General features: G+C 46.2%; 1 protein-coding gene across 1 annotated transcript; it reads left to right on the plus strand.

Annotated features, from left to right (window-relative positions):
• The first annotated feature begins 481 nt into the window (after positions 1-481).
• On the plus strand, positions 482-27,550 carry clcn6 (chloride channel 6). Its single transcript, XM_079239092.1, has 23 exons — positions 482-579; positions 2,117-2,176; positions 2,263-2,328; positions 2,516-2,581; positions 2,671-2,737; positions 7,980-8,086; positions 11,264-11,390; positions 12,306-12,373; positions 12,700-12,758; positions 12,866-12,998; positions 13,146-13,259; positions 13,897-14,063; positions 14,137-14,248; positions 14,449-14,578; positions 15,913-16,066; positions 20,390-20,546; positions 23,663-23,769; positions 24,017-24,203; positions 24,471-24,631; positions 26,124-26,280; positions 26,353-26,460; positions 26,551-26,676; positions 27,428-27,550. Exons 1-23 carry the CDS (start codon positions 505-507, stop codon positions 27,506-27,508), a joined length of 2,589 nt encoding a protein of 862 aa, XP_079095218.1. The 5' UTR covers positions 482-504; the 3' UTR covers positions 27,509-27,550.
• Positions 27,551-27,721: the final 171 nt, after the last annotated feature.

Genomic DNA, 27,721 nt, shown 5'->3' on the forward strand with positions numbered 1-27,721 from the left:
CCCATTAATCGATGTATTAATTGTTTTATTTGTTTCTCAGTATATTCATAATTACCTTTCTTCATTTTTTTTTCATATTTATTTATTTGTGTGCGCGTGTGTGCATGTGTGTGTGAGAGGTGTAAAAGCTTTGTGGTTTCTAAAGAGGCGCAGCATCACACATGGTTATAATCAGAGAACAAGCACGTGCGTTATTTCCACGCAGTTTTGACCATTCAGAACAACAGCCCACCCGTTGTGTCACGTGGGAATGGGTTTGATGGATTCACTTGTTATCGAATATATGTCTTTCTAAACTTAAATCCCAATTTAGACACGTGTTTAATGTAATACAAGGGACCTACGAAGTATGAATTGCTTATTTATATTAGGTATTTATTTCCACACATGTATCACACACTGACGTCTTTTATTTTGCAATATTTCTGAAGCCTTTTTATTTTGAAGTGCTTGAATTGACAGATTTACTGCAGACCGTGAAGGCAGCGTGACACAACAACGAAGATGGCGTGTTGCAGAAGCTGTGTTTGTTGCCGGTGTTGCTGCGGAGAAGGAGAAACGCGGACTCCAGAAGAACTGGTGAGGAAAAACCCCATAAACCGATCAAAGAAGGGTCTATTGATTGGTTTATGGTTGCATTTGTTCCGCTGGATTTCTTGAGAAATCTCCTGAGTGGCTCTTTCTCTTCTCCACCCTGCTGCTCAGTCCCGGATCCTGTTGTCTGGCATCTTCTGCATGCTGAACTTTAATGCACCTTTAATCTATTCCTAGTGGAAACCTGACAGTTTGGCTTTTATTATAAGTCTGAAGGTGTAACTTGACGTTGCTTCCAGATTGAAGAACTAAAGCTGCAGGATAAGAACAACTTCTGTGTTTCTGCAGTTTCCTTCCAGCTGAATGTAGGCTTGTACTTTCAGATATAGATGTGGAGATGTACTTAAAGAGAGGTGTTCACACATGTCCAGAACTTAAATTTGGAATAACTCTGAATCTGGTGCATGGATGCTAACCATGAGTTCCCATGTTTACAGTTTTTATTTCTTTATTTAGTCTTTACTAGGGGTGAAATGTATATTGGATCTAGTTTATGAGTTATGTGTGAGATATACATGCAAAAAAAGTGGCCAAATAAAAACTCCGTCCTCACCATAAAATAAATATGGCCTGTGATTAATGTCAACTCATGGCACATTACAGTGCAATTATTTATGCAACAAAACTGAGCTAAACGTCAAATACCCAGAGAGAAACTAGAAAAATGCCAGGAGTTGCATGTTATGTTCACCAGACCTCATGTTAAACTTGTTTAGAAAATAGATGGAACCAGTGTGGCTTGTTTGGAGAGGTTGTAGAAGAAAAACCTGAACATGGAATGGAGAACATGGCAACAAAGTTTTGGTTTGCAAAGCTGCATCTGGACAAACCACAAGACTAGTGTAACGTCCTTTAGACAGACCAGAACATGGACAGGGTCATTCTGCATGCCAAAGGAAAACGGCATGTCAGCATACCCTGCAATATATATTTTCTGTAATTAAATGTATATACACAGTACCAATCAAAAGTTTTGACACACTTTTCCATTAATTCTAATGGAAAAACAATGTTTTTGGAGTTGGAAAGAGCTGTTAGTAAAAAGTGAACCAGACATCTCTGCAATGGAGCAGATGATTAGCAGCAAATGATTTCTTACCGCGATTGTCTTCATCTCTAACTGGGACTGTTCACTAGCTCACTAGCCACAATGCTAGCTACAGTACCAGGAAAATAATTTCAATGGGTAATTGTTTTCAAACTTTTAAATGGGAGTCTATATACCTACTTACCTACCCACCTACCTACCTTCCTACCAACCTACCTACCTAAGTAAATATCTAAATATGTTATATGAATATTGGGTAGGACTTTATTGAAGGAGAATTTTTGGATCTCACTGTGATCTTCTTGCTAAATAAAGCAAATAAAACTGCAAAGACCAAATGAGATTGAGACTTCATAAAGGATAAACTTGAGGATGATACTTTGATACTGTTTTGTGTTCATATCTGTTATGTATTCTGTATTCAGGTTGTTTTTTGTGATTTCATTTCGTAGTTTTTGTTTTGATGTTTTTCAGACAATTCTTGGGGAAATCCACGATGAAGAAGATGAGATTCTTCCCAGGAAAGACTATGAGGTAAGAAGAGTCAACAGGGTGTTGCTGCCATCGGTACTGATGATGTCAGAGCCAGGTGATGGTGACTGTGTGTGTTTGGTTTCAAGAGCTTGGATTACGACTGCTGCATCAATGAGCCATATGTGGATGTTCTGGAGGGGATGGACAACAAGGTGACAATGTTTGATTGTGCATGCTGTGTTTATGTGATCCTTTTCTTTTTATTACTATTGAGGTTGTTGTGCTTTCTCATAAAACACCCGAGAGTAAAGAGTGGTCTGTAAAAAAAAAAAAAAAAAAAAAAATCTGGTTTTAATCTCAGCGGAATTTTCTTTACGTCCATTTTTAATCTGCCTACAGAAAGCCAGAAAGTATGAGGCAGTGCGGTGGGTGATGGTGTTCCTGATTGGGGTCACAGTAGGTCTGGTAGGTGAATTCTCAAGATCCTGATTTGCTCTGTCAGACTCGGTCCTTCTGCAGATAAACAGAAACTGCCTCCTTCCTATCTCCTCCAGGTTGGCCTGTTTGTGGACTTCTTCGTTCGTCTGTTCTCCAAATTCAAATTCAGAGTCGTTGGTGATTGTATCCTTTATCCTGAAGTTCACTGATCCATGTAATGACCATAGACTCAGTCAGTCAGAATGTTATGGCTTCAGGTGAAATGTGCTCTTTCCTGATGCTCTGAGAGGACGCTTTGAGGCCCCAGACTGGAATGTCCTCTGTGGACCACGTGAAAAGTACATCGATCCCATGACTGTGTGAAAGTTAATATCAACTTCTGTTTGGACAGCATGATCCCAACAGTACGATGCTTTCCAAGTAAAAAACCTACATCACCAGAGATGGAAGAAAACTACTTAACGTCAGAAAGAAAGCTTTCAGGGAGAAAACCGGGAGTCTGTTGAAGACAAAACAAAAGCATCTTAAAACAAAGATTTAGAAGCGCAAAGAGGACTACAGCCTGTCTGCCTCCACCTCTAGCCTGTCTGTCTCCTGAGTCCTCGTCTGTCTCCACCTCTAGCCTGTCTGTCTCCTGAGTCCTCGTCTGTCTCCAACTCTAGCCTGTCTGTCTCCTGAGTCCTCGTCTGTCTCCACCTCTAGCCTGTCTGTCTCCTGAGATGTCGTCTGTCTCCACCTCTAGCCTATCTGTCTCCTGAGTCCTTGTCTGTCTCCAACTCTAGCCTGTCTGTCTCCTGAGTCCTTGTCTGTCTCCACCTCTAGCCTGTCTGTCTCCTGAGTCCTCGTCTGTCTCCACCTCTAGCCTGTATGTCTCCTGAGTCCTCGTCTGTCTCCACCTCTAGCCTGTATGTCTCCTGAGTCCTCGTCTGTCTCCACCTCTAGCCTGTCTGTCTCATGAGTCCTTGTCTGTCTCCACCTCTAGCCTGTCTGTCTCCTGAGTCCTTGTCTGTCTCCACCTCTAGCCTGTATGTCTCCTGAGTCCTCGTCTGTCTCCACCTCTAGCCTGTATGTCTCCTGAGTCCTCGTCTGTCTCCACCTCTAGCCTGTATGTCTCCTGAGTCCTCGTCTGTCTCCACCTCTAGCCTGTCTGTCTCATGAGTCCTTGTCTGTCTCCACCTCTAGCCTGTCTGTCTCCTGAGTCCTCGTCTGTCTCCACCTCTAGCCTGTCTGTCTCCTGAGTCCTCGTCTGTCTCCACCTCTAGCCTGTCTGTCTCCTGAGTCCTCGTCTGTCTCCACCTCTAGCCTGTCTGTCTCCTGAGTCCTCGTCTGTCTCCACCTCTAGCCTGTCTGTCTCCTGAGTCCTCGTCTGTCTCCACCTCTAGCCTGTCTGTCTCCTGAGTCCTCGTCTGTCTCCACCTCTAGCCTGTCTGTCTCATGAGTCCTTGTCTGTCTCCACCTCTAGCCTGTCTGTCTCCTGAGTCCTCGTCTGTCTCCACCTCTAGCCTGTATGTCTCCTGAGTCCTCGTCTGTCTCCACCTCTAGCCTGTCTGTCTCCTGAGTCCTCGTCTGTCTCCACCTCTAGCCTGTCTGTCTCCTGAGATGTCGTCTGTCTCCACCTCTAGCCTATCTGTCTCCTGAGTCCTTGTCTGTCTCCACCTCTAGCCTGTCTGTCTCCTGAGTCCTTGTCTGTCTCCACCTCTAGCCTGTCTGTCTCCTGAGTCCTCGTCTGTCTCCACCTCTAGCCTGTCTGTCTCCTGAGTCCTTGTCTGTCTCCACCTCTAGCCTGTCTGTCTCCTGAGTCCTCGTCTGTCTCCACCTCTAGCCTGTCTGTCTCCTGAGTCCTCGTCTGTCTCCACCTCTAGCCTGTCTGTCTCCTGAGATGTGTTCTGCCTCCACCTCTAGCCTGTCTGTCTCCTGAGATGTGTTCTGCCTCCACCTCTAGCCTGTCTGTCTCCTGAGTCCTTGTCTGTCTCCACCTCTAGCCTGTCTGTCTCCTGAGTCCTCGTCTGTCTCCACCTCTAGCCTGTCTGTCTCCTGAGTCCTCGTTTGTCTCCACCTCTAGCCTGTCTGTCTCCTGAGTCCTCGTCTGTCTCCACCTCTAGCCTATCTGTCTCCTGAGATGTGTTCTGTCTCCACCTCTAGCCTGTCTGTCTCCTGAGTCCTCGTCTGTCTCCACCTCTAGCCTGTCTGTCTCCTGAGATGTGTTCTGCCTTCACCTCTAGTCTGTCTGTCTCCTGAGATGTGTTCTGCCTTCACCTCTAGTCTGTCTGTCTCATGAGTCCTTGTCTGTCTCCACCTCTAGCCTGTCTGTCTCCTGAGTCCTTGTCTGTCTCCACCTCTAGCCTGTCTGTCTCCTGAGTCCTCGTCTGTCTCCACCTCTAGCCTGTCTGTCTCCTGAATCCTCGTCTGTCTCCACCTCTAGCCTGTCTGTCTCCTGAGTCCTCGTCTGTCTCCACCTCTAGCCTATCTGTCTCCTGAGATGTGTTCTGTCTCCACCTCTAGCCTGTCTGTCTCCTGAGTCCTCGTCTGTCTCCACCTCTAGCCTGTCTGTCTCCTGAGATGTGTTCTGCCTTCACCTCTAGCCTGTCTGTCTCCTGAGTCCTCGTCTGTCTCCACCTCTAGCCTGTCTGTCTCCTGAGTCCTCGTTTGTCTCCACCTCTAGCCTGTCTCCTGAGATGTGTTCTGTCTCCACCTCTAGCCTGTCTGTCTCCTGAGATGTGTTCTGCCTTCACCTCTAGCCTGTCTGTCTCATGAGTCCTTGTCTGTCTCCACCTCTAGCCTGTCTGTCTCATGAGTCCTTGTCTGTCTCCACCTCTAGCCTGTCTGTCTCCTGAGTCCTCGTCTGTCTCCACCTCTAGCCTGTATGTCTCCTGAGTCCTCGTCTGTCTCCACCTCTAGCCTGTCTGTCTCCTGAGTCCTCGTCTGTCTCCACCTCTAGCCTGTCTGTCTCCTGAGTCCTCGTCTGTCTCCACCTCTAGCCTGTCTGTCTCCTGAGATGTCGTCTGTCTCCACCTCTAGCCTATCTGTCTCCTGAGTCCTTGTCTGTCTCCACCTCTAGCCTGTCTGTCTCCTGAGTCCTTGTCTGTCTCCACCTCTAGCCTGTCTGTCTCCTGAGTCCTCGTCTGTCTCCACCTCTAGCCTGTCTGTCTCATGAGTCCTTGTCTGTCTCCACCTCTAGCCTGTCTGTCTCATGAGTCCTCGTCTGTCTCCACCTCTAGCCTGTCTGTCTCCTGAGTCCTCGTCTGTCTCCACCTCTAGCCTGTCTGTCTCCTGAGATGTGTTCTGCCTCCACCTCTAGCCTGTCTGTCTCCTGAGATGTGTTCTGCCTCCACCTCTAGCCTGTCTGTCTCCTGAGTCCTTGTCTGTCTCCACCTCTAGCCTGTCTGTCTCCTGAGTCCTCGTCTGTCTCCACCTCTAGCCTGTCTGTCTCCTGAGATGTGTTCTGCCGTCACCTCTAGTCTGTCTGTCTCCTGAGATGTGTTCTGCCTCCACCTCTAGCCTGTCTGTCTCCTGAGATGTGTTCTGCCTCCACCTCTAGCCTGTCTGTCTCCTGAGTCCTTGTCTGTCTCCACCTCTAGCCTGTCTGTCTCCTGAGTCCTCGTCTGTCTCCACCTCTAGCCTGTCTGTCTCCTGAGATGTGTTCTGCCGTCACCTCTAGTCTGTCTGTCTCCTGAGATGTGTTCTGCCTTCACCTCTAGTCTGTCTGTCTCATGAGTCCTTGTCTGTCTCCACCTCTAGCCTGTCTGTCTCCTGAGTCCTTGTCTGTCTCCACCTCTAGCCTGTCTGTCTCCTGAGTCCTCGTCTGTCTCCACCTCTAGCCTGTCTGTCTCCTGAGTCCTCGTTTGTCTCCACCTCTAGCCTGTCTGTCTCCTGAGTCCTTGTCTGTCTCCACCTCTAGCCTGTCTGTCTCCTGAGTCCTTGTCTGTCTCCACCTCTAGCCTGTCTGTCTCCTGAGACGTGTTCTGCCTCTTCACACTGTCCACCTCAGACTTCCAACTCAACTCTGAAACCTGACAGAAATACTCTGATTACTCTGCGGCTGTGGGGACAATCCATAACGGACATGAAGCTGAGAACAGAGAAGTGGTCAGTCAGTGTGTGAGATGCTGCAGAATCACCTGATGTTGAAAACAAACAACAGAGATGATTGTTGACTTGAGGAAGAAAAGGAGTAAACAAACTGTTTACTTCCTGGGAGAGGTGGAGGTGGTGGAGGATTGCAAGTACCTCAGAACACCTTCTAAAAATACAAAACAGAAGCATCTACACGAAGGGACAGAGCAAACTCTACGTCTTAAAGAAGCTTAGATTCAAGATTTTGGTCATCTAAAAGTGTGTTGTGGAAAATAAAATCAGCTTTGCTGCGTTGTTGGGACAGAAGCATCAGTCAGACCTCCAGGAGACGGAATAAAGTTATAAAGAAGGTGGGTCTTTTGCTGGTTGTAACACTGGTTCTGGTTCTATACTGGGGATAACTGGTTCTGGTTCTATACTGGGGATAACTGGTTCTGGTTCTATACTGGGGATTACCCTGGTTCTGGTTCTATACTGGGGATAACCCTGGTTCTGGTTCTGTACTGGGGATAACCCTGGTTCTGGTTCTGTACTGGGGATAACCCTGGTTCTGGTTCTGTACTGGGGATAACCCTGGTTCTGGTTCTGTACTAGGGATAACCCTGGTTCTGGTTCTGTACTGGGGATAACCCTGGTTCTGGTTCTGTACTGGGGATAACCCTGGTTCTGGTTCTGTACTGGGGATAACTGGTTCTGGTTCTGTACTGGGGATAACCCTGGTTCTGGTTCTGTACTGGGGATAACCCTGGTTCTGGTTCTGTACTGGGGATAACTTTGGAGCTTCCAGAGATGAATGTTGCAGAAGCTGCTGGACATATTGGATGATTTTTCACAGTCATTCTCCTGCAGGTGTTAGATGTTTCCCTGCTGCAACAGAAATCCTCCTGCAGGTGTTAGATGTTTCCCTGCTGCAACAGAAATCCTCCTGCAGGTGTTAGATGTTTCCCTGCTGCAACAGAAATCCTCCTGCAGGTGTTAGATGTTTCCCTGCTGCAACAGAAATCCTCCTGCAGGTGTTAGATGTTTCCCTGCTGCAACAGAAATCCTCCTGCAGTTGTTAGATGTTTCCCTGCTGCAGCTGAACTGAATGGGTCAACAGCAGACTTCTTGTCAGAGATCCATCACATATTGGGCCTTGAGGACCAAAGAGGTCTCAGCTCTACACAACACAGTGCGAGGCTTCGTCAAGGCCAATGCAAGACACAAAGATTCCTGCACGCGTCGTCATTTCTAAATGATTAATATGACAACATTCTACAACATTGCAATTTCCCTCTGAGATGAATAAAAGTATTTTACATGTAATTACATCCTATGTGGAAAAGTGTTTTCCTTAAATGAACGCCTCCAGCTATAGAGACGTGCACTGATAGAGGATGTCTGTCCCTGTCTCTGCTGGAACTCCTGTCATTCAACATGACCTTCGTCCTGATTGCTAGTGTTCTTGTCCTCATTGAGGTAAGTTCATTTCCCCATGTCCGCTACAACTTGGCCACATCTGAAATGCCCAGATGAGCCACATTAAGCTGTTGACTTTGTCCAGCTCTGGTCCTCAAAGGGCCACAATCCTACAGGTTTTCCATGTATCTCTGCTCCAACACACCTGACTAATCAGTCATTGTGCAGAACTTCATTGGCTGTTGGATCCATTTAACTGAAGCCAGGTGCGTTGGAACAGGGATAAACCAAAAACCTGCAGGACAGCGACCCTGAGGACTGACTTTGGACACTTCTGATGTAAGGTGTAACACCAGTTTCAAGGTTTCCCTTCTCCTGTTGCAGAAACCTGAAGAGATAAAAAAAGGAAGAGTTAACAAAAATAAATTTAAAAAAAGTAGTCATCCTTACCAGGCATTAAAGCAGAGCTGCTGGACTTTGGCAGATTTTCTGACTGCGGTCCTCCCTGACGAAGACCACTCCAATGTCTGTCCTGTATCCTGTCTCTTCTCGAGGTTCTGTCCAGCCAGTAAAAGTCATTATGATGTTAACTTGCCGTGCCACCATCTATCTTTCTTTTTCTGGTTTCCTCTGATAATGTCCTCTTGCTTTTTTTGATAAATTTCTCCAAACAGTATGTTGATATCCAGTTACTGGCATGTGGCGTGATGCCGTGAGGAAGTATTCATCCCTTCATCCCATCAGAGGTGGACAACTCCGGTCCTTAAGGGCTGCAGTCCTGCAAGTGCTGTTAGAAAGAAAAACAAAGAAAAAAACTTTCTTCTTCCTTGGTGTTTATACAGTAACAAAACGAGTTTTGTCAGCTGCAGGAAAACCTTCCTGGATGTAAGCAACAAGGAAAACCATGCAGTAGAAACATTTGGACAGCCCTCTTGGCTTTGTGCAACACAAGTCTGTGCATTCCTCTGTAAAGGACACCGAATGCAGAACCGAGACCAGATGAGCATGTTTGTGTATGTGCATGTTTCTGAACGTGACTGCAGCTGTTTAGACTTGTGTGGACGTACAGCTGCTGAAAGCTTGGCCTCTAAAGCCGTCACCAGTTTAAGGGCCCTTTCTGCTAATGTGTCAGCCAGCTCTAGAAACCGGTGTGTTATTTTTGATCAGGCAATGCTCCTTTATGAAGGCATAAAAACTAATCTGGTTCTGCTTCTTCCATCTTAAAATATTGCCAAACTTTGGTCTCTGGAAATGATCTTTAATGCCTTCGTCTTCTCAAGCCTTGATTATGGTAATTCCCTCCTCACCTGGCTCAGTAAAGCCTCATTAGATGGCCTTCAGTTAATCCAGAACGCTGCTGCTAAACGTCTGTCCAGATCCTCTCTCATCACTCGCTTCTCTGCGCTGTAAATTTCAGGATCCATTACAAAATCCTCACTCTTCCATGCAGAGCCCTCTACGGTCAGGCTCCTCCATATTCCATGTGTTTACATGGGAGTTTTAATTCCTCTTTAATTCTGAATAAAAGTTAATTCCACTTTAAACAGATGAAAAACGACCATGTAAACACTTGATTCCTAATGCAAGTTTCTGTTCAGAATTAACCCTAATTCCGATGTAAGTGTCTGGTTTATTTGTATTTTAATCCCGAACTATTTAATTCCTCTGTCATGTAAACCTTCATCCCGCTCTAAGTTAACTCCGGTCGTTCTGAGCATGCTCGTTACCTTGTCCTGTCCCGATGACGCGCGTTGTTTTACCTCCCGTGTTCGGTGGTCTGTCTTTCTTCTCCTTCTCAGTTGCTGCAGAAAGTGAAGTAGTATGCTGGTGTTGAGCTGCTACTTCACATTTATAATAAAAATAGCTGTGAAACTGGAACTTATTATTTAGTTTTTACAAGTTACGACTGAAAAGACGAGAAGCAGGGAGCCGACTTTGTTTATTTCCGGTTTACATCATACGTCACGTGCACCCTCTGTCCAATCAGAACCCTTCCCAACCCGCCGCTCTAAAGAGGAATTAAGTAAAGACGTGTTTCATGTAAACCTTCATTCGGAATTATCTTCATGTAAACTCGTAGGAGAATACGTGAATTCCAAAAGATTTAATTCCGAATTATTAATTCCAAATGAAAAAACATCATGTAACCGTCCCATTATCTGATCTCTCTTTCTGCCACCCGGTGAGCTCTCTAGCTGTGTTTCCATCACACCTATTATTGAGCAAAACCTAAATATCGCAACAAAAACTGGAAATAGAAACACCCCTATTTTTAAAAAAAAAAAAAAAACCTCTCAAATATCACTAAAACACATAGAAGAATATCACAAAAGTGTGATGGAAACACTTTTTTTGCATTTACACAATGTTACTAGTTAAGTAAAGATGGCATGGTATGGTTGGATGGAGGACACAAATACAACTGCAATCCTTGGTAGCAAAACACAGTGAAATGCAGTTTTCCAGAACTGCACAGGGAAATGAGGGAAAAGTTGTGGCAAATTGAAAACGCAGAAACATCAGCAGCTGGCAAAAGCTGCAGATGAGATTATGAGATATGTGCTGAACACCTGCAATCACAATTTTAATTTGTCAAAATTTTTACAATTATTGTTTTCATTGAGTAAAAAGCTGTGATTCAACATCATGTGTTGAATCCTGCTGCTTTATGTCCCGCGTGGCAGGTTATAAACCTGCTTAAACAAGAGAAAGAGCCCTCTAGGCCGCTGCCCCAAAAGTGTGGAACTCACTTCCTGTAGGCGAAGCCTCGTCTGCTGACATTTATAAAAAGCTGCTTTAAAAAAAAACCGGCAGGCATGTGAACTCATCTGAAGTTTTCCTTTTTTTTTTTACTTCAACAAAATAACTTTAAATGTTTTCCTGCTTTCATTTTCTATAATAATTCTATGATGTCATATTTTAAATGTATTTTTGTGTTTCTGTTTTATTCTATGAAGCACTTTGTGAGTTTTCTCTGTGAGAAATGCTGTGTAGGTGAAAATTAAAGACAATCAAGGCGCGTTTCATGTGTGAGAGAGCGATGCGACTGACTAAACAACTGCCTCATTTTAACTTGTCTTAAGGATAATGTAAGTGGGAAAAACTGGTTATTTATATCGGTAAACTAGTTTACCATTTGGGTTTTAAAGGTAAATATTTCCATGAACATGCTGTCGCCTTGTCGTCATGGAGATTGCCACGGAGGACACTAATCTGTGGCGTAATCTTGTTGTCCAGCCACTGGCTGCAGGTTCGGGAATTCCAGAAATCAAAAGCTACTTGAACGGAGTGAAGATCCCAGGAATCGTCCGGCTGCGAACGTTTCTGTGCAAAGCGACAGGAGTCCTGTTCAGCGTGGCTGGAGGTATGTTTCCACCAGAAATTACACCTCCTGTGACAGATTCTCTGGAAACAGCCCTAAAACATTAGGGGTGTGAAAATCAAATGGAAAAATCGGAAATTGTGGGGGGGGTTTTTTCTTCTCAATTTTAAAATCGATTTTTTTTCCCTCAAATAAAATGAATGCACTCTAAAATTTTTGTCATTTTTATCGTCGTTTTTTTTTTTTTTATTGAACTTTTTACATGTCTTCTTGGGCATTATAGCAGCAGAATGATGGTCCGGCTACTGGGTTGTTTTTTCTGCATTGAAATCAAGAAAAATGCCGAGCAAAAAAAAAGTATTATCCATTTTTTTTGTTTTTAATCTACAAAAATCAGCAATATTGAAGAATTGTGAGAATATTAATTTAAATCAAATTGGCATCAAAAAATCTGAATCGAATCGGGACGAAAGTATCTTCACACCCTGATAAAACACGTTTGTTTGCTTTGCCCTTCCCAACAGCAGCAGCTGCAGCAGGAAAATCCAGAAACTGTTTAGCATGTTTTGCTTCGTGAACTCAGACGTAAACAGCTTCCACTTCTCTTGTACGGTTCGGTTAAAATGGTCCAAATAAAAGAATCGTGTGTTCATAATGTGGAAAGATCTGTGATTACACCCTGATGCAACACCATGAACCATCCAGTCATGTCTGGCAGATCCAACACGAGGAATATTTTACATCCGCTGTGTGACCGAATCCACTGCCGTCACTAAACGCGATGCTGGTTTAATGCCAGCAGGGAGCTCATATTTCTTCTCAGGAGTTGATTTAAATCACGCTTGTCCAGATGTTCAGACCACATCGGGAGACGAGGTTCGCTCTGAGAAACAGTCTGTGATTCGGCTGGTTTAAGTGTGGATGTGATGTCGTGTGACTCCGTGTCTGTCCTCTCAGGTCTGTTTGTGGGGAAAGAAGGACCCATGATTCACAGTGGAGCCATTGTGGGAGCTGGTCTTCCTCAGGTACTGAGCTTCTCTGTGTTTAACGCCTGTATGAGGTGTCATTTCAGGTTGCAGCGCTCTCTGCCTCCTGTAAAGTCTGCAGCTGTGTTTCAACTCGCTTTCAGATGCTCTCCCGGCATTCCTGGTGAACTTCTGCGGATTTGAAACAGTTTTCCTCTAATATTCCGAGTGAAATCAGGCAGCTATGAGGATTAAATCTGTCAGATTTGTTCCTGATGAAGGTTTTTTTTATGACTCCATTAATGAAGTTTGGGACCAGTCAGATGCCTAAACATCAGAAGAGCTGCATTGGTACTGTGCACTCATCCTATTTCATCCTCTATCAGTTTCAGAGCATCTCTTTCAAACGGATAAAGTTTGATTTCCCCTACTTCCGCAGTGACAGGTATGTCTGCATCCCATAATCTCCCCAGTAAAACCCTGCAGTGTTAACCAGTTAGCGTGCAGGTTCAGTCCAGTGAAGCTCCTCGCGTTGTGATCTCTGTATTTCAGGGACAAGCGAGACTTTGTTTCTGCTGGAGCTGCTGCTGGAGTCGCTGCTGCCTTCGGTGCTCCGATAGGTGGAACCCTGTTCAGCCTGGAGGAGGGCTCCTCCTTCTGGAACCAGGCCCTCACCTGGAAAGTGGTACGTCTTCGTACACTCTCCATGTTTATGTTGTCATATCATTAAAAAGAAAACCTTTCTGGTATATCTAAAAAGCATCGGGAGATAAAACCGTTGAGAATGATGAAGAGTTTCCCTTCATTTCTCACATTTGGTCTTCTGTTGCAGCTCTTCTGCTCCATGTCGGCCACGTTTACCCTCAACTTCTTCCGCTCGGGAATCAACTTCGGCAAGTGGGGTTTGTTCCAGCTGCCTGGTCTGCTTAACTTTGGAGAGTTCAAGGTAGAGAGTCCATCATGTTTCCTGTGAAACATTAAGTCATTTTTATTCTGATCTAAGGTTTTATTTTAAAACCTGATGATTCTTGTTAATTCTAAAACTTTTTTCTCAGCTTTTAAAAAACATATATCACATAAAACAAATTAAATGTTAAACCTTCAGCTGTTGTTGTAATTTATTGACTTTGTGAGATTTTTGGTTTATTGTGTTGAAAATGGCCGTGAGAGGCTTGAAAGGTAAAAGTGATTCATAAACAGTCTGAAAGAGAAGACAGGTGAGAGTTACCTGTTCCAGACCAAAGCATCAGATTTACATTAGTGTTTTCTGTTTGCACAGGTGTGTTTTTAGTATCAGAGTACTTCAGGCCTGATTAAAACTTCACCGATTGGAAAGATTTTCTGTTTTTTGTCTCCTTGATTTTTGAAATTGAACCAAATTTGAGCCAAATTTCTAAAACAATCAAAATAGCTCCAGGGTTTTTTGAAAGCCTTTATTTAACCAAGAAAAATCTGACTCTTTTGGATTTTAAATGCTTTTTAATGAGACTGGCGTGGTCAACACACCCTCGCTGGGAGCCACGAGGAGTAAGACCAGTTTGTTCTGCAGTGTTTAGTTGTTATCGCTCTCCTGTGCTGACCAGTGTCCAGATGGGGATAAGAACTGCCACCTGTGGACAGTGGTGGACCTGGCCTTCTTTGTGCTGATGGGTGTGGTGGGCGGCCTGCTGGGGGCGCTCTTCAACTGCATGAACAAGTGCCTGGCCAAGTATCGTATGAGGCACATCCAACCCAAAGCCAAGTTTGTCAGGTATCCGGGTGCAGCCGTCTGAACAAGCATCCTTTTCTGCTTCCACTGATCTGATCTACCCCTCTTTTCCTAGAGTTCTGGAGAGTCTGCTGGTTGCCATGGTGACAACCCTAGTGACATTTGGAGCTTCCATTCTGTTGGGTGAATGCTGTGACCTTTACACCCCGACAACTCATAACATCACCGTAAGTGTGATTGTTGTTACGGCGGTGACAAGCGGAGATGCTGGTGGTGAAGGAGGCCAAACTCTGACAAGCAGATGTTTGCTTGTCCCACATTTTATCACACAGATCTCAGCAGCTCCTCAAACTGCTGCACAGCTTGTCATTACATTCAACGTTGTTATGACTGCCTCGTATAAAGCTGAGGGTTTGTTTTTTTTCAGCTTGGCAGCAGCGATGAAATCAACTCAACCATTCGACAGTTCTTCTGCTCCAACAAGACCTACAATGACATGGCCACGTTGTTCTTCAACCCACAGGAGGCAGCCATCCACCAGCTCTTCCATCAGAATGGTGAGCTCAGCAGCTCTGTCGCAGTGAAAATCTTCATTTAAAAAAATTCCCCTTTTAACAGCAGTGGGGTTGGATTGATTGGCATCGTTAGAAAATGTTTATAGTTAGGAAGCAACATATGTTGACACGTTTCGGGGAAAATACCAGAGACAGTACAACAACTCCCTTTTCGTCCATAAGCTAGTAGTACTGTTCACAGCAGCTGGTTAAAGGCATACGATGACATCTGTACCCTGCTTTGATGGAGACAAATAAATGAAAAAGTATTTTTTTAATCTCCTAAATTAAATAATACTCTTAAACTAGTTTTTTTTCACATGATTAAAATGTAGATTTTTTTGTCCTGCAGGGCAACAACCGGGAACTCTTTGTGTCTTTCATTGTTTGATTTATGCTTTAGCTTTACTTTTCACATTTAAAATTTCTTTAATTTCTTCAGTGTTCCTACAGCTTTGTGAGTCCATGCAAACTTAAATGTGGACTTAAGTTAAACTCAATAAAACTTGAAGCACTTTTATCACAGAACAAACAGAACCCTGTCAGAGAGCTCAGACTAGCACACACCAAGCAGGTTTATTCTCTGGTAGTCTGAGAGCTCAGACTAGCACACACCAAACAGGTTTATTCTCTTATAATCTGAGAGCTCAGACTAGCACACACCAAACAGGTTTATTCTCTTATAGTCTGAGAGCTCAGACTAGCACACACCAAGCAGGTTTATTCTCTTGTAGTCTGAGAGCTCAGACTAGCACACACCAAACAGGTTTATTCTCTTATAGTCTGAGAGTTCAGACTAGCACACACCAAGCAGGTTTATTCTCTTATAGTCTGAGAGGTCAGACTAGCACACACCAAACAGGTTTATTCTCTGGTAGTCTGAGAGCTCAGACTAGCACTCACCAAACAGGTTTATTCTCTGGTAGTCTGAGAGCTCAGACTAGCACACACCAAGCAGGTTTACTTAGTTGTCCTCAGACTTATTCATTTCCTTCTATTAAAGAAAATGCTAAATTCATAATAGTCACTCAAAATAACTGCAAACTGAAAAAAATAAGTAATAAAAATTTGCCAAAGTATAACTTAGTAAAATAAAATCTTTCTTTTGAATGTAATTGAGTTAGAAAGATTTATTAAAAACAAATAAACAAAACTGTCGCAGACAAATTGGAGCTCTTTGCTGGGGCCACATCACAGACTTGCTCATTCTGTGATGTGGCTCTGGTCGTTTTTAATCCGAGCACACTGTGTTCTCGTAGAGTCAGCCACGTGGAAACTGGGAAATTAGGTTTCAGTGCCATGACAAATGGTGGCGTGTCTCTGCTTCCTCCTCATAGGAACATTCAGCCCGGTGACTCTGTCCGTGTTCTTCCTGCTCTACTTCCTGTTGGCCTGTTGGACTTACGGGGTGTCCGTTCCCAGCGGCCTGTTCGTCCCCTCGCTCCTCTGTGGAGCAGCGTTTGGACGTCTGGTTGCAAACATCCTCAAAGTGTAAGAACGAAGTTAATAACCAGTTTTTGCCTTCTTCCAGCTGTGGGTTTCTAAGAAATGTGACCAGTTTGGTTTTGGAGCAGATCTTTTGGTTACTGTTGTTGTCGCTGTCCTCACCCGAAGATGAAAGAAGTTATCCAGAAGCATCTTCACTTAAAAAGAACTGGTCACCTGACCCCCTACGCCACATCCGGTGACGTCTAAATGCGAAAATATTGTTTCCATTCCACTTTTGTGACATACTTCTACATGGACATGTCTGAAAAGTCGCCTCATGACAGCTTGAAAACTGTTTGGCGAAATTTCAGAGGTTTTTCTGAATGTAGGTGTTTTCATTACCAGTCTTTTCTGTGATATGTAGGTTTAGCAGATTCCTGGAGGCAACGCAGCTTTTACCACACCGTTGTCCACTCACTCACAAGCCTTCAGAAATGCACCTTCATGTTTAAGAAGCTCGTCTTGTTGCAGGACTCCAGACTAACATTTTGCATTAGTTGCAATGGTGCATAAACTTTTTCATTTGTTTCCGCCAGCGAAGAACTAAGCTCCACTAGACGTTTCATCACTCAGCACCACATTTTGATACATTTTAAGCGTCATAACTCATACATTGATGGTTATTTGAAGTATTGTGAACTATAATGAGGTTTCATAAAATGCTTAGCTTCATTTAACCAACTGAAGGTGCTAACTTCACTCATACTAATGATATTAAACAGTTCAAACTATGAAATGGATCAGGGGATGTGCTGCAGAGAGGGAGGGGGGATCACTTAGTCACACTTATCACAGAAGTCATTTTATTTTTGAGCTGTTTGCTTTTTGAAAGCTTCAGTGCAGGATTTTTGATGCTCTGCTAACAAGACAGTGATGCCGACCACCAAATCTCCTGCAGCAGGTGTCAGTCTGGCTCTTCAGGGATGCTGTCCTGCAGGTTTTAGGTGTTAGGATGGAAGATTCTGAGAGTCCATCACAACGTTGGCGCTAAAAACTCTCATTACCTCTGTTCCTGTCAGGCTAATGTAACCAGGACTAAAATGTTCCAGTTTTTATGCTAAGAAACACTCATCATGAAGACTCCCGTCCCACATGTAAATAACAAAGGCCCAAATGGCCCTACTGGGATCTCCAACGTGAAACTGGCTGGTCAGATCCCTACTGATCGCAATCCTACTGGTCAGATCCCTACTGATCGCAATCCTACTGGTCAGATCCCTACTGATCGCAATCCTACTGGTCAGATCCCTACTGATCGCAATCCTACTGGTCAGATCCCTACTGATCGCAATCCTACTGGTCACAATCCTACTGGTCAGATCCCTACTGATCGCAATCCTACTGGTCACAATCCTACTGGTCAGATCCCTACTGATCGCAATCCTACTGGTCAGATCCCTACTGATCGCAATCCTACTGGTCAGATCCCTACTGATCGCAATCCTACTGGTCACAATCCTACTGGTCAGATCCCTACTGATCGCAATCCTACTGGTCAGATCCCTACTGATCGCAATCCTACTGGTCACAATCCTACTGGTCAGATCCCTACTGATCGCAATCCTACTGGTCAGATCCCTACTGATCGCAATCCTACTGGTCAGATCCCTACTGATCGCAATCCTACTGGTCAGATCCCTACTGATCGCAATCCTACTGGTCAGATCCCTACTGATCGCAATCCTACTGGTCACAATCCTACTGGTCAGATCCCTACTGATCGCAATCCTACTGGTCAGATCCCTACTGATCGCAATCCTACTGGTCACAATCCTACTGGTCAGATCCCTACTGATCGCAATCCTACTGGTCAGATCCCTACTGATCGCAATCCTACTGGTCACAATCCTACTGGTCACATTCCTACTGATCGCAATCCTACTGGTCACATTCCTACTGGTCACATTCCTACTGATCGCAATCCTACTGGTCACATTCCTACTGGTCACAATCCTACTGGTCACATTCCTACTGGTCACATTCCTACTGGTCACATTCCTACTGATCGCAATCCTACTGGTCACATTCCTACTGATCGCAATCCTACTGGTCACAATCCTACTGGTCACATTCCTACTGGTCACAATCCTACTGGTCACATTCCTACTGGTCACATTCCTACTGATCGCAATCCTACTGGTCACAATCCTACTGGTCACATTCCTACTGGTCACAATCCTACTGGTCACAATCCTACTGGTCACATTCCTACTGGTCACATCGCTGCTGGTCACATTCCTACTGGTCACATTCCTACTGGTCACATTCCTACTGGTCACATTCCTACTGGTCACATCGCTGCTGGTCACATCGCTGCTGGTCACATCCCTACTGGTCACATTCCTACTGGTCACATTCCTACTGGTCACATCGCTGCTGGTCACATCGCTGCTGGTCACATCGCTGCTGGTCACATCCCTACTGGTCACATTCCTACTGGTCACATTCCTACTGGTCACAATCCTACTGGTCACATTCCTACTGGTCACAATCCTACTGGTCACAATCCTACTGGTCACATTCCTACTGGTCACATCGCTGCTGGTCACATCGCTGCTGGTCACATTCCTACTGGTCACATTCCTACTGGTCACATCGCTGCTGGTCACATTCCTACTGGTCACATTCCTACTGGTCACATCGCTGCTGGTCACATCGCTGCTGGTCACATCGCTGCTGGTCACATCCCTACTGGTCACATCGCTACTGGTCGCAATCCTACTGGTCACATTCCTACTGATCGCAATCCTACTGGTCACATTCCTACTGGTCACAATCCTACTGGTCACATTCCTACTGGTCACATTCCTACTGGTCACAATCCTACTGGTCACATTCCTACTGATCGCAATCCTACTGGTCACATTCCTACTGGTCACAATCCTACTGGTCACATTCCTACTGGTCACATCCCTACTGGTCACATCGCTACTGGTCGCAATCCTACTGGTCACATTCCTACTGATCGCAATCCTACTGGTCACATTCCTACTGGTCACAATCCTACTGGTCACATTCCTAATGGTCACATTCCTACTGATCGCAATCCTACTGGTCACATTCCTACTGATCGCAATCCTACTGGTCACATTCCTACTGGTCACAATCCTACTGGTCACATTCCTACTGGTCACATTCCTACTGGTCACAATCCTACTGGTCACATTCCTACTGATCGCAATCCTACTGGTCACATTCCTACTGGTCACAATCCTACTGGTCACATTCCTACTGGTCACATTCCTACTGGTCACAATCCTACTGGTCACATTCCTACTGGTCACAATCCTACTGGTCACATTCCTACTGATCGCAATCCTACTGGTCACATTCCTACTGGTCACAATCCTACTGGTCACATTCCTACTGGTCACATTCCTACTGGTCACATCGCTGCTGGTCACATCCCTACTGGTCACATTCCTACTGGTCACATTCCTACTGGTCACATCCCTACTGGTCACAATCCTACTGGTCACATTCCTACTGGTCACATTCCTACTGGTCACAATCCTACTGATCACATTCCTACTGGTCACAATCCTACTGGTCACATTCCTACTGGTCACATTCCTACTGGTCACAATCCTACTGGTCACATTCCTACTGGTCACAATCCTACTGGTCACATTCCTACTGGTCACAATCCTACTGGTCACATTCCTACTGGTCACATTCCTACTGGTCACATTCCTACTGGTCACAATCCTACTGGTCACAATCCTACTGGTCACATTCCTACTGGTCACAATCCTACTGGTCACATTCCTACTGGTCACAATCCTACTGGTCACATTCCTACTGGTCACAATCCTACTGGTCACATTCCTACTGGTCACATTCCTACTGGTCACATTCCTACTGGTCACAATCCTACTGGTCACATTCCTACTGGTCACATTCCTACTGGTCACAATCCTACTGGTCACATTCCTACTGGTCACAATCCTACTGGTCACATTCCTACTGGTCACATTCCTACTGGTCACATTCCTACTGGTCACATTCCTACTGGTCACAATCCTACTGGTCACATTCCTACTGGTCACATTCCTACTGGTCACATCGCTGCTGGTCACATCCCTACTGGTCACATCCCTACTGGTCACATTCCTACTGGTCACATCCCTACTGGTCACATCCCTACTGGTCACATTCCTACTGGTCACAATCCTACTCGTCACATTCCTACTGGTCACATCGCTGCTGGTCACAATCCTACTGGTCACATTCCTACTGGTCACATCCCAGCAGCTTCATGGTCTGATAGTGTTATTTCAGCTTCTGGAAGATCAGAGTTACATTACTTCCTCTCTCCTCTGGCAGGAAACTGGGGATGGACATCTACTCGGGGACATATGCACTCATCGGTGCTGCTGCCTTCCTCGGAGGCGTGGTCAGAATGACCATCAGCCTCACCGTCATCCTCATCGAATCCACCAATGAGGTCTCATATGGGCTGCCCATCATGGTCACACTAATGGTACGTTATGGGTCAATGCGATGATTTTCCTGTTGTTCAGTCAAAGTAAACCTAAAATTATGTTATTTATATGAGAAAATACCCTTCAGAGTTCTCTGTGCTTCTGATACTGATGAGAAGAAAATGCATTTAAAGAGATTTAATACGGATAATTTGGGAAAACAAATGTTATTTAAACCACTTTGTGGTCTTCTGATGGAAAACTGGCATTTTTAAATTAAATTTTTAAGCATTTTTATTCACTTACTGCTTGAATTATGTCATAAATCAGATGTCAGTATACATCAGGGCTGTCCAGCTCCAGCCCTCAGGGGCCAAAGTCCTGCAGGTTTTTGATGTTTCCTTTTCCAACACACCTGATTCACATGAAATCTCTCTCCTAAACATCTTGTTGTGAAGTTCTGATGATTATTGGTCACCCATTAATTTGATTCAGGAAACATCTAAAACCTGCAGGACAACAGACACGGCCCTTCAGGACTGACTTTGGACACACCTGACCTAGATTATTAGTTATTATTGGTTGAGCTGTGAAGCTAAGAATGTCATGAAAACACATTCATTCATTATCCGAACCACTTAATGACTGGAGCTGGAGTCCATCCCAGCAGTCTTTGGTCGAGAGGCAGGAACATCCTGGGTCGGTAGAAGGAATACTTCAAAGACCTCCTCAATCCTACCAACTCGTCTTCCGATGAGGAAGTAGAGCTGGTGGACTCAGGGGTGGACTCTCCTATCTCTGGGGCTGAAGTCGCTGGTGGTCAAAAAGCTCCTTGGCGGCAAGGCCCCAGGGGGTGGATGAGATCCGCCCGGAGTTCCTTAAGGCTCTGGATGCTGTGGGGCTGTCCTGGCTGACACGCCTCTGCAGCATCGCGTGGACATCAGGGGCAGTGCCGCTGGATTGGCAGACTGAGGTGGTGGTCCCCCTTTTTAAGAAGGGGGACCGGAGGGTGTGTTCCAATTACAGGGGAATCACACTCCTCAGCCTCCCTGGTAAGGTCTATTCAGGGGTCCTGGAGAGGAGGGTCCGCTGGATAGTCGAATCCCGGATTGAGGAGGAGCAGTGTGGTTTTCATCCTGGTCGCGGAACAGTGGACCAGCTCTATACCCTCTTTGGGGTCCTGGGGGGGGCATGGGAGTTTTCCCAACCAGTCTACATGTGTTTTGTGGACCTGGAGAAGGCATTCGACCGTGTCCCCCGGGGGCTCCTGTGGGGGGTACTCCGGGAGTATGGGGTACCGGACCCCCTTGTACGAGCTGTCCGATCCCTGTACGACAGGTGTCAGAGCTTGGTCCACATTGCCGGTAGTAAGTCGGATTCGTTTCTGGTGAAGGTTGGACTCCGCCAAGGCTGCCCTTTATCACCGATTCTGTTCATAACTTATATGGACAGAATTTCTAGGCGCAGCCGAGGTGTTGAGGGGATCCGACTTGGTGGCCTCAGGATTGGGTCCCTGCTTTTTGCGGATAACGTGGTCCTGTTAGCTTCATCTGGTCGTGATCTCCAGCTCTCGCTTGAGCGATTCGTGGCCGAGTGTGAAGCGGCTGGGATGAGAATCAGCACCTCCAAATCTGAGACCATGATCCTCAGCCGGAATAGGATGGATTGCCCTCTCCGTGTCGGGAGTCAGGTCCTGCCTCAAGTGGAGGAGTTTAAATATCTCGGGGTCTTGTTCACGAGTGAGGGAAGGATGGAGTGTGAGATGGACAGACGGATCGGTGTGGCGTCTGCAGTTATGCGGACTCTGCGCCGGTCTGTCGTGGTGAAGAAGGAGCTGAGCCAGAAGGCGAAGCTCTCCATTTACCAGTCGATCTACGTTCCTACCCTCACCTATGGTCATTAGCTGTGGATCGTGACCGAAAGAACCAGATCTCGTATACAGGCGGCTGAAATTAGTTTCCTCCGCAGGGTGGCCGGGCTCTCCCTTAGAGATAGGGTGAGGAGCTCAGTCATCCGGGAGGAGATCAGAGTAGAGCCGCTGCTCCTCCACATCGAGAGGAACCAGTTGAGGTGGCTCGGGCATCTGGTCAGGATGCCTCCTGGACGCCTCCCTGGTGAGGTGTTCCAGGCACGTCTCTCTGGGAGGAGACCCCGGGGAAGACCCAGGACACGCTGGAGGGATTATATCTCTCGGCTGGCCTGGGAACGCCTCGGGATCCCCCCCGCAGAGTTGGCAAATGTGGCTGGGGAGAGGGAAGTCTGGGCTTCCCTGCTTAGGCTGCTGCCCCCGCGACCCGACCCCGGATAAGCGGCATGAAGATGAAGAAGCAGGAACACCCTGGACAGGTCGCCAGTCCATCACAGGACCACACAGAGACAAACAACCATTCACACTAACTCCTAGGGACAATTTAGGCTAACCAGTTAACCTGACAAGCATGTCTTTGGATGGTGGGAGGAAGCTGGCGTATCCGGAGAAAACCCACACATACACGGGGAGAACATGCAAACTCCACACAGAAAAGCCACTATTTGACCCTCCCACACAACCCAGGATTGAACCAGCGACCTTCTTGCTGTGAGGCCACAGTGCTAACCACTACGCCACCATGCAGCCAAAAAAAAATCATTTTACAATAGAAAATGCAGATTTTAGCCCAATCTGTTTGCAGGACTGAGAACTGGGTCACGCGGAAGACGTCTGGTGACACAAAGACCATGACTGCTGCTTTCAGTACCAACAAGGTCCTCTTCAAAGTCCAACCCTGCCAACGGTTCAGCTGAAAGAAACTAAAGAAAAGAGAACATATAAAGTTTTAGTGTGGAACATATACAAGGCATCACTGTTGCCATGGTTACTCGTGCATTTATCGCCAGTCTGAGCAGCAACTGTAACGGGAGGAAAAGTGTTTGTGTGGAGGAGCCATTTTTATTTTTGGAAAATCTGACATTGAATAACTGCAGGTATTTCATTCTTTCCGCTGATTGGTGGAAAAACGGGGTCAGTATTGTCCCGTCCGTTGGAGCAGACGCTTTCCGTTAAGTTTAAACCCTCTCAAAATGCAGAATGGTCTCTACCTTGGTGGATTAGATTAAAAAAATGATAATAAAACGATGAATAATCCAGCCGTGTTGTGATGAGTTCCTGTGTTAATGGCTTTGTGTCGACTGTCAGGTCGCCAAGTGGACCGGAGATTTCTTCAACAAGGGCATCTATGACATCCACATCGACCTGCGAGGAGTCCCGCTGCTGGAGTGGGAGACCGAGGTGGAGATGGACAAGTAAGATGGACAAGACTTGCTTTGGACAGAATAACGTTTCAGTTTCTGTGTGCGACTGCTTGCTGTTGACATCCTGATGTGTCGGGGAGGTCGTCCATGTTTAGTGATGATAAATTGGACTGATATGAAAGTATGCAGAATAAATGTTTAAAAGCTCTTTTCCTGTTACAATACTGCAAAACCATCAAAATGTCCTTTTTCTCTGGTTTCTGACAAGCTCGTGCTGTGTGCTGTTTATCTCCTCCAGGCTGACAGCCAGTGACATCATGGAGCCCAACTTGACCTACGTTTATCCCCACACCCGAGTCCAGTCTCTGGTCAGCATCCTGCGCACCACCGTGTACCACGCCTTCCCTGTGGTCACGGAGAACCGGCAGAACGAGCGGGATTTCATGAAGGGAAACATCCTGATCAGCAACAACATCCGCTTCAAGGTTGGTCCGAGTCAGGAGGTGCCGAGCGTTTCACGCAGGAGCTGCAGGCTTGAAACATGTCTTACAGCAGGGGTGTCCACATTCAGTCCTGCAGGTTTTGGATATTTCCTGCTGCAGCTGGATCAGATTAATACGTCAGCATGTCTGGACAGAACTTTACTGTCTTACACAGATGTGACCTTTATAAATAGCTTTTTATAACCTTTTTTTTGTCTCTTGGACACGAGGAGCGTGCATCACTGTCTCATCATCGCTTTTCTCATGTAGAAATCCAGCGTGGTGTCCCGCGCGACTGAGCAGCGACGGCGATGCCAGTCCATGAAGTCGTACCCATCCAGCGAGCTGAGGAACGTTTGTGACGAGCAGAACGTCGTCACAGAGCCGGCGGAGGAGGGAGAGGACATTCTGCAGCAGATGTTGGAGAGAAGGTAGGAAGAACACGCCGGAGAGGTAGCAAGGAGAAAGTTGGTCCAGTCCGGAAGAGTAATGTGGATTCTGGTCTGGAAGTTTTTTGTTTTCCTGGTTTTAGTGAGAACTCGAGCAGCAGAGTTCTGAATAAGCTGCAGTTGTCTGATTGATTGTTTAGGAAGACCCATAGAGACGCTGTTACATTAATCAAGCCTATTAAAGTCTGGACTAGTTTACCAGGTCCTGCTGGGACACCAGATCTTTTTCGCTTCATATGTTCTGAAGGTGACAGTAAGCTGACTATGTCATTACCTTGATGTGTATTGTGGTCAGGTTGGTGGTTTTTAGGTCCAAGTCCATCACTGCACCCAGATTTCTTGGTTGGTGGTTTTTAGACGTGTAGAGTGAAGCTCTGCGGGGACCTTTAATCGTTTCTCTTTGGCTCCAAAGACGATCAGTTTTTTTTTTATTTAGCTGAAGAAAGATTCGGCATTCCCTGTGATGGACTGGTGACCTGTCCAGAGTATACCCCACCTCTCATCCAAAGACTGCTGGGATAGGCTCCAGCTCCCCTGTGACCCTTAATTGGACTAAGCGGTCCAGTTAATGAATGAATGACTGAAGTTTAGGCACATCCAGTCATTGATCTCCTCATTGCATTTATGAAGATCCCGTGCACTCCTTTGGTGTCTTGGTGGCATTGCAGTATAAAGCTGTGTGTCAACAGAGTCGTCTGTGTTGCCATGGTAACTAATGTTCTATATGACCTATGCCAGGGGAAGATGTTATACAGGAACTCAGATCTAAAGTTACCCACCGACACAAAGTACTTCCTGTTCTCCAAGTATGTTTAATTTGAACCAGTTTAGTACAGTGCCAGAGACCCACCCAGCCCTCCAGTCATTGGAGTAATATATTGTGGTCAACGGTGTCAAAGGCAGCACTGAGGTCCAGTAAAACTAAGGCAGACATTTTCCATCCTCTGTATGCAAACATATGTCATTGATAACAGTCTCAGTGCTGTGGTGTTGTCTAAAACCTGACTGGACGACATCATCGCTGCTGATGAAAAGCAGCTTTTTCACTGATCTTACTCAAAATGGAAGGTTTGAGATCAGCCTGTAGTTGTTTTTTATTCGTTTAATGTGTCCATGATACTTTTGCAATATGTACGGGCACGTCTAAAAAGCGTAAAAACCTTTCAGCGATATTTTAAAAGTTTTCTAAATGTCGATGTTTCCATTCCCAGTTGAGATTTTCACAACGAGGCTGCTTGTTTGAGCCTTAGTGATTTTACATACAACCTCATGTCTCACACATCCACAGTTAACATTCAGCTCGAAGTGTTCTGGTGCGTGTAACTGTACCTGTTACAGACGCTAACTCATCACTGGGATAAAGAACATGTTGGTCCAACAACAACTTTAAGTCCTAGATTTGTGTAGAAAGGGAGGTGAATGAGGAACCTTAAATCAGGAGCAGCTACAGCAGTAAAACCCTTGTGTCACACAGGCATGCTCCCTACCCCAACCTGTACCCAGACCAGTCTCCCAGTGAGGAGTGGACCATGGAGGAGCGCTTCAGACCGCTCACCTTCCATGGCCTCATCCTGCGCTCCCAGCTGGTCAACCTGCTCATCAGAGGGGTCTGCTACTCCGAGAACCAGTCGGTGAGTCGCACGTCCATCTGTACGTCATGGCTGTCCAGGACTTTGTCTGATACGTGTCTCCCTCCAACGCAGAGCGCCACTCAGCCCAGGTTGTCATACGCAGAGATGACCGAGGATTACCCACGATACCCCGACATCCACGACCTGGACCTCGCCTTGCTCAATCCCAGGATGATCGTGGTACGACCAGTTTCGCTACTGGTCCGCCTGCAGGGTGAAAGTATTCTGCTAGATTTTCAGCTGATGAGGTGGTGATCCGTCTGTTTCCAGGATGTCACCCCCTACATGAACACGAGTCCTTACACCGTCTCACCCAACACGCGGATCTCCCAGGTCTTCAACCTGTTCAGGACCATGGGATTGAGACACTTACCAGTGGTCAACGCCGTTGGAGAAGTAAGTCCAAGCTGCTTTTAGCTCCTCTTGTTTTCAGTTAAAGGTCCCATATCATGCAGCATTCACTTTCTAGAGGTTTTCTAATGGTCATCTGTGTCCTGGTAGCTGTGTGAGGCTCAGGAACGAGTCTTTTGCTGCTCCACGTCTTACTAAATGTGTACTGATGGGTGAATCTAACATCTTTCCCTTTGTGACCTCATGATGGGAAATAACCACTCGCCCAGTAGGGGACACTCCCATTGACCAGATCCCCGGCGAGCCTGTCCTCTAAAGGACCGGGTCAGGACCCGGTCAGGACTGGGTCACATATGGGTTGGGACCGGGTCGGGAGCGGGTCGGTACCGAGTCGGGAGCGGGTCGGGACCGAGTCGGGACCGGGTCGGGACTGGGCCAGGACGGCCCAGTCCCTGGACGGGGCCAGGACCGGGTCAGGACTAGGTCAGGACGTGGGTCGGGACCGGGTCTGGACCGGGCCAGGACCGGGCCAGAACGGGGTCAGGACCGGGCCTGGTTGGGACCGGGTCTTGACCGGGTCAGGACCAGGCGCTGATCTTTGACATTTAAAGGTTCAGACACAGGAAACGGCTCGTTCTAAGTAGAGTTAACTAAAGTGAAATAATTCCAGACAAAGGCTGAATTTGAGGTAAAACAACGTTGACCTCTGACCTCTGACCCCCAGATGAAATGTGGGACCTTTAGGTGTTAAACTCTGCTGTTGTTTCTGACTAAACTCTCTTTTCATCGCTTCCAGATTGTTGGAATAATTACAAGACATAATTTAACCCACGAGTTCCTGGTGGCCAAACTGCGACAGCACTACATCACCATCTGACACGACTCTTCCACATCTTCACTCTGCCTGCTTTTATTTGGTTTTTCTGTAAAAGCATTCCGGTATTTCTTCAATATATTTGATTTGTTACAATACTACACACTTGTGTGGTTCGGCAGGAAGCACAGAGCTCCTGTCAGAGGTTTAACGTGGTGGGTGGGAGTGGTCGCATGAAGATGAATCCAATCGGTCGCTGTGTGTTCAGGCTGTGAG

Source organism: Telmatherina bonti (genome assembly GCF_933228915.1).
Source record: "Telmatherina bonti genome assembly, chromosome: 4".
Classification (NCBI taxonomy): Eukaryota; Metazoa; Chordata; class Actinopteri; order Atheriniformes; family Telmatherinidae; genus Telmatherina; species Telmatherina bonti.

Coding starts and splice junctions, on each gene's coding strand:
- clcn6 (XM_079239092.1), top strand. CDS start 505: ATGGCGTGTTGCAGAAGCTGTGTTTGTTGCCGGTGTTGCTGCGGAGAA. Junction 580..2,116: donor CGCGGACTCCAGAAGAACTG/GTGAGGAAAAAC, acceptor GATGTTTTTCAG/ACAATTCTTGGGGAAATCCA. Junction 14,579..15,912: donor CCAGCTCTTCCATCAGAATG/GTGAGCTCAGCA, acceptor TCCTCCTCATAG/GAACATTCAGCCCGGTGACT.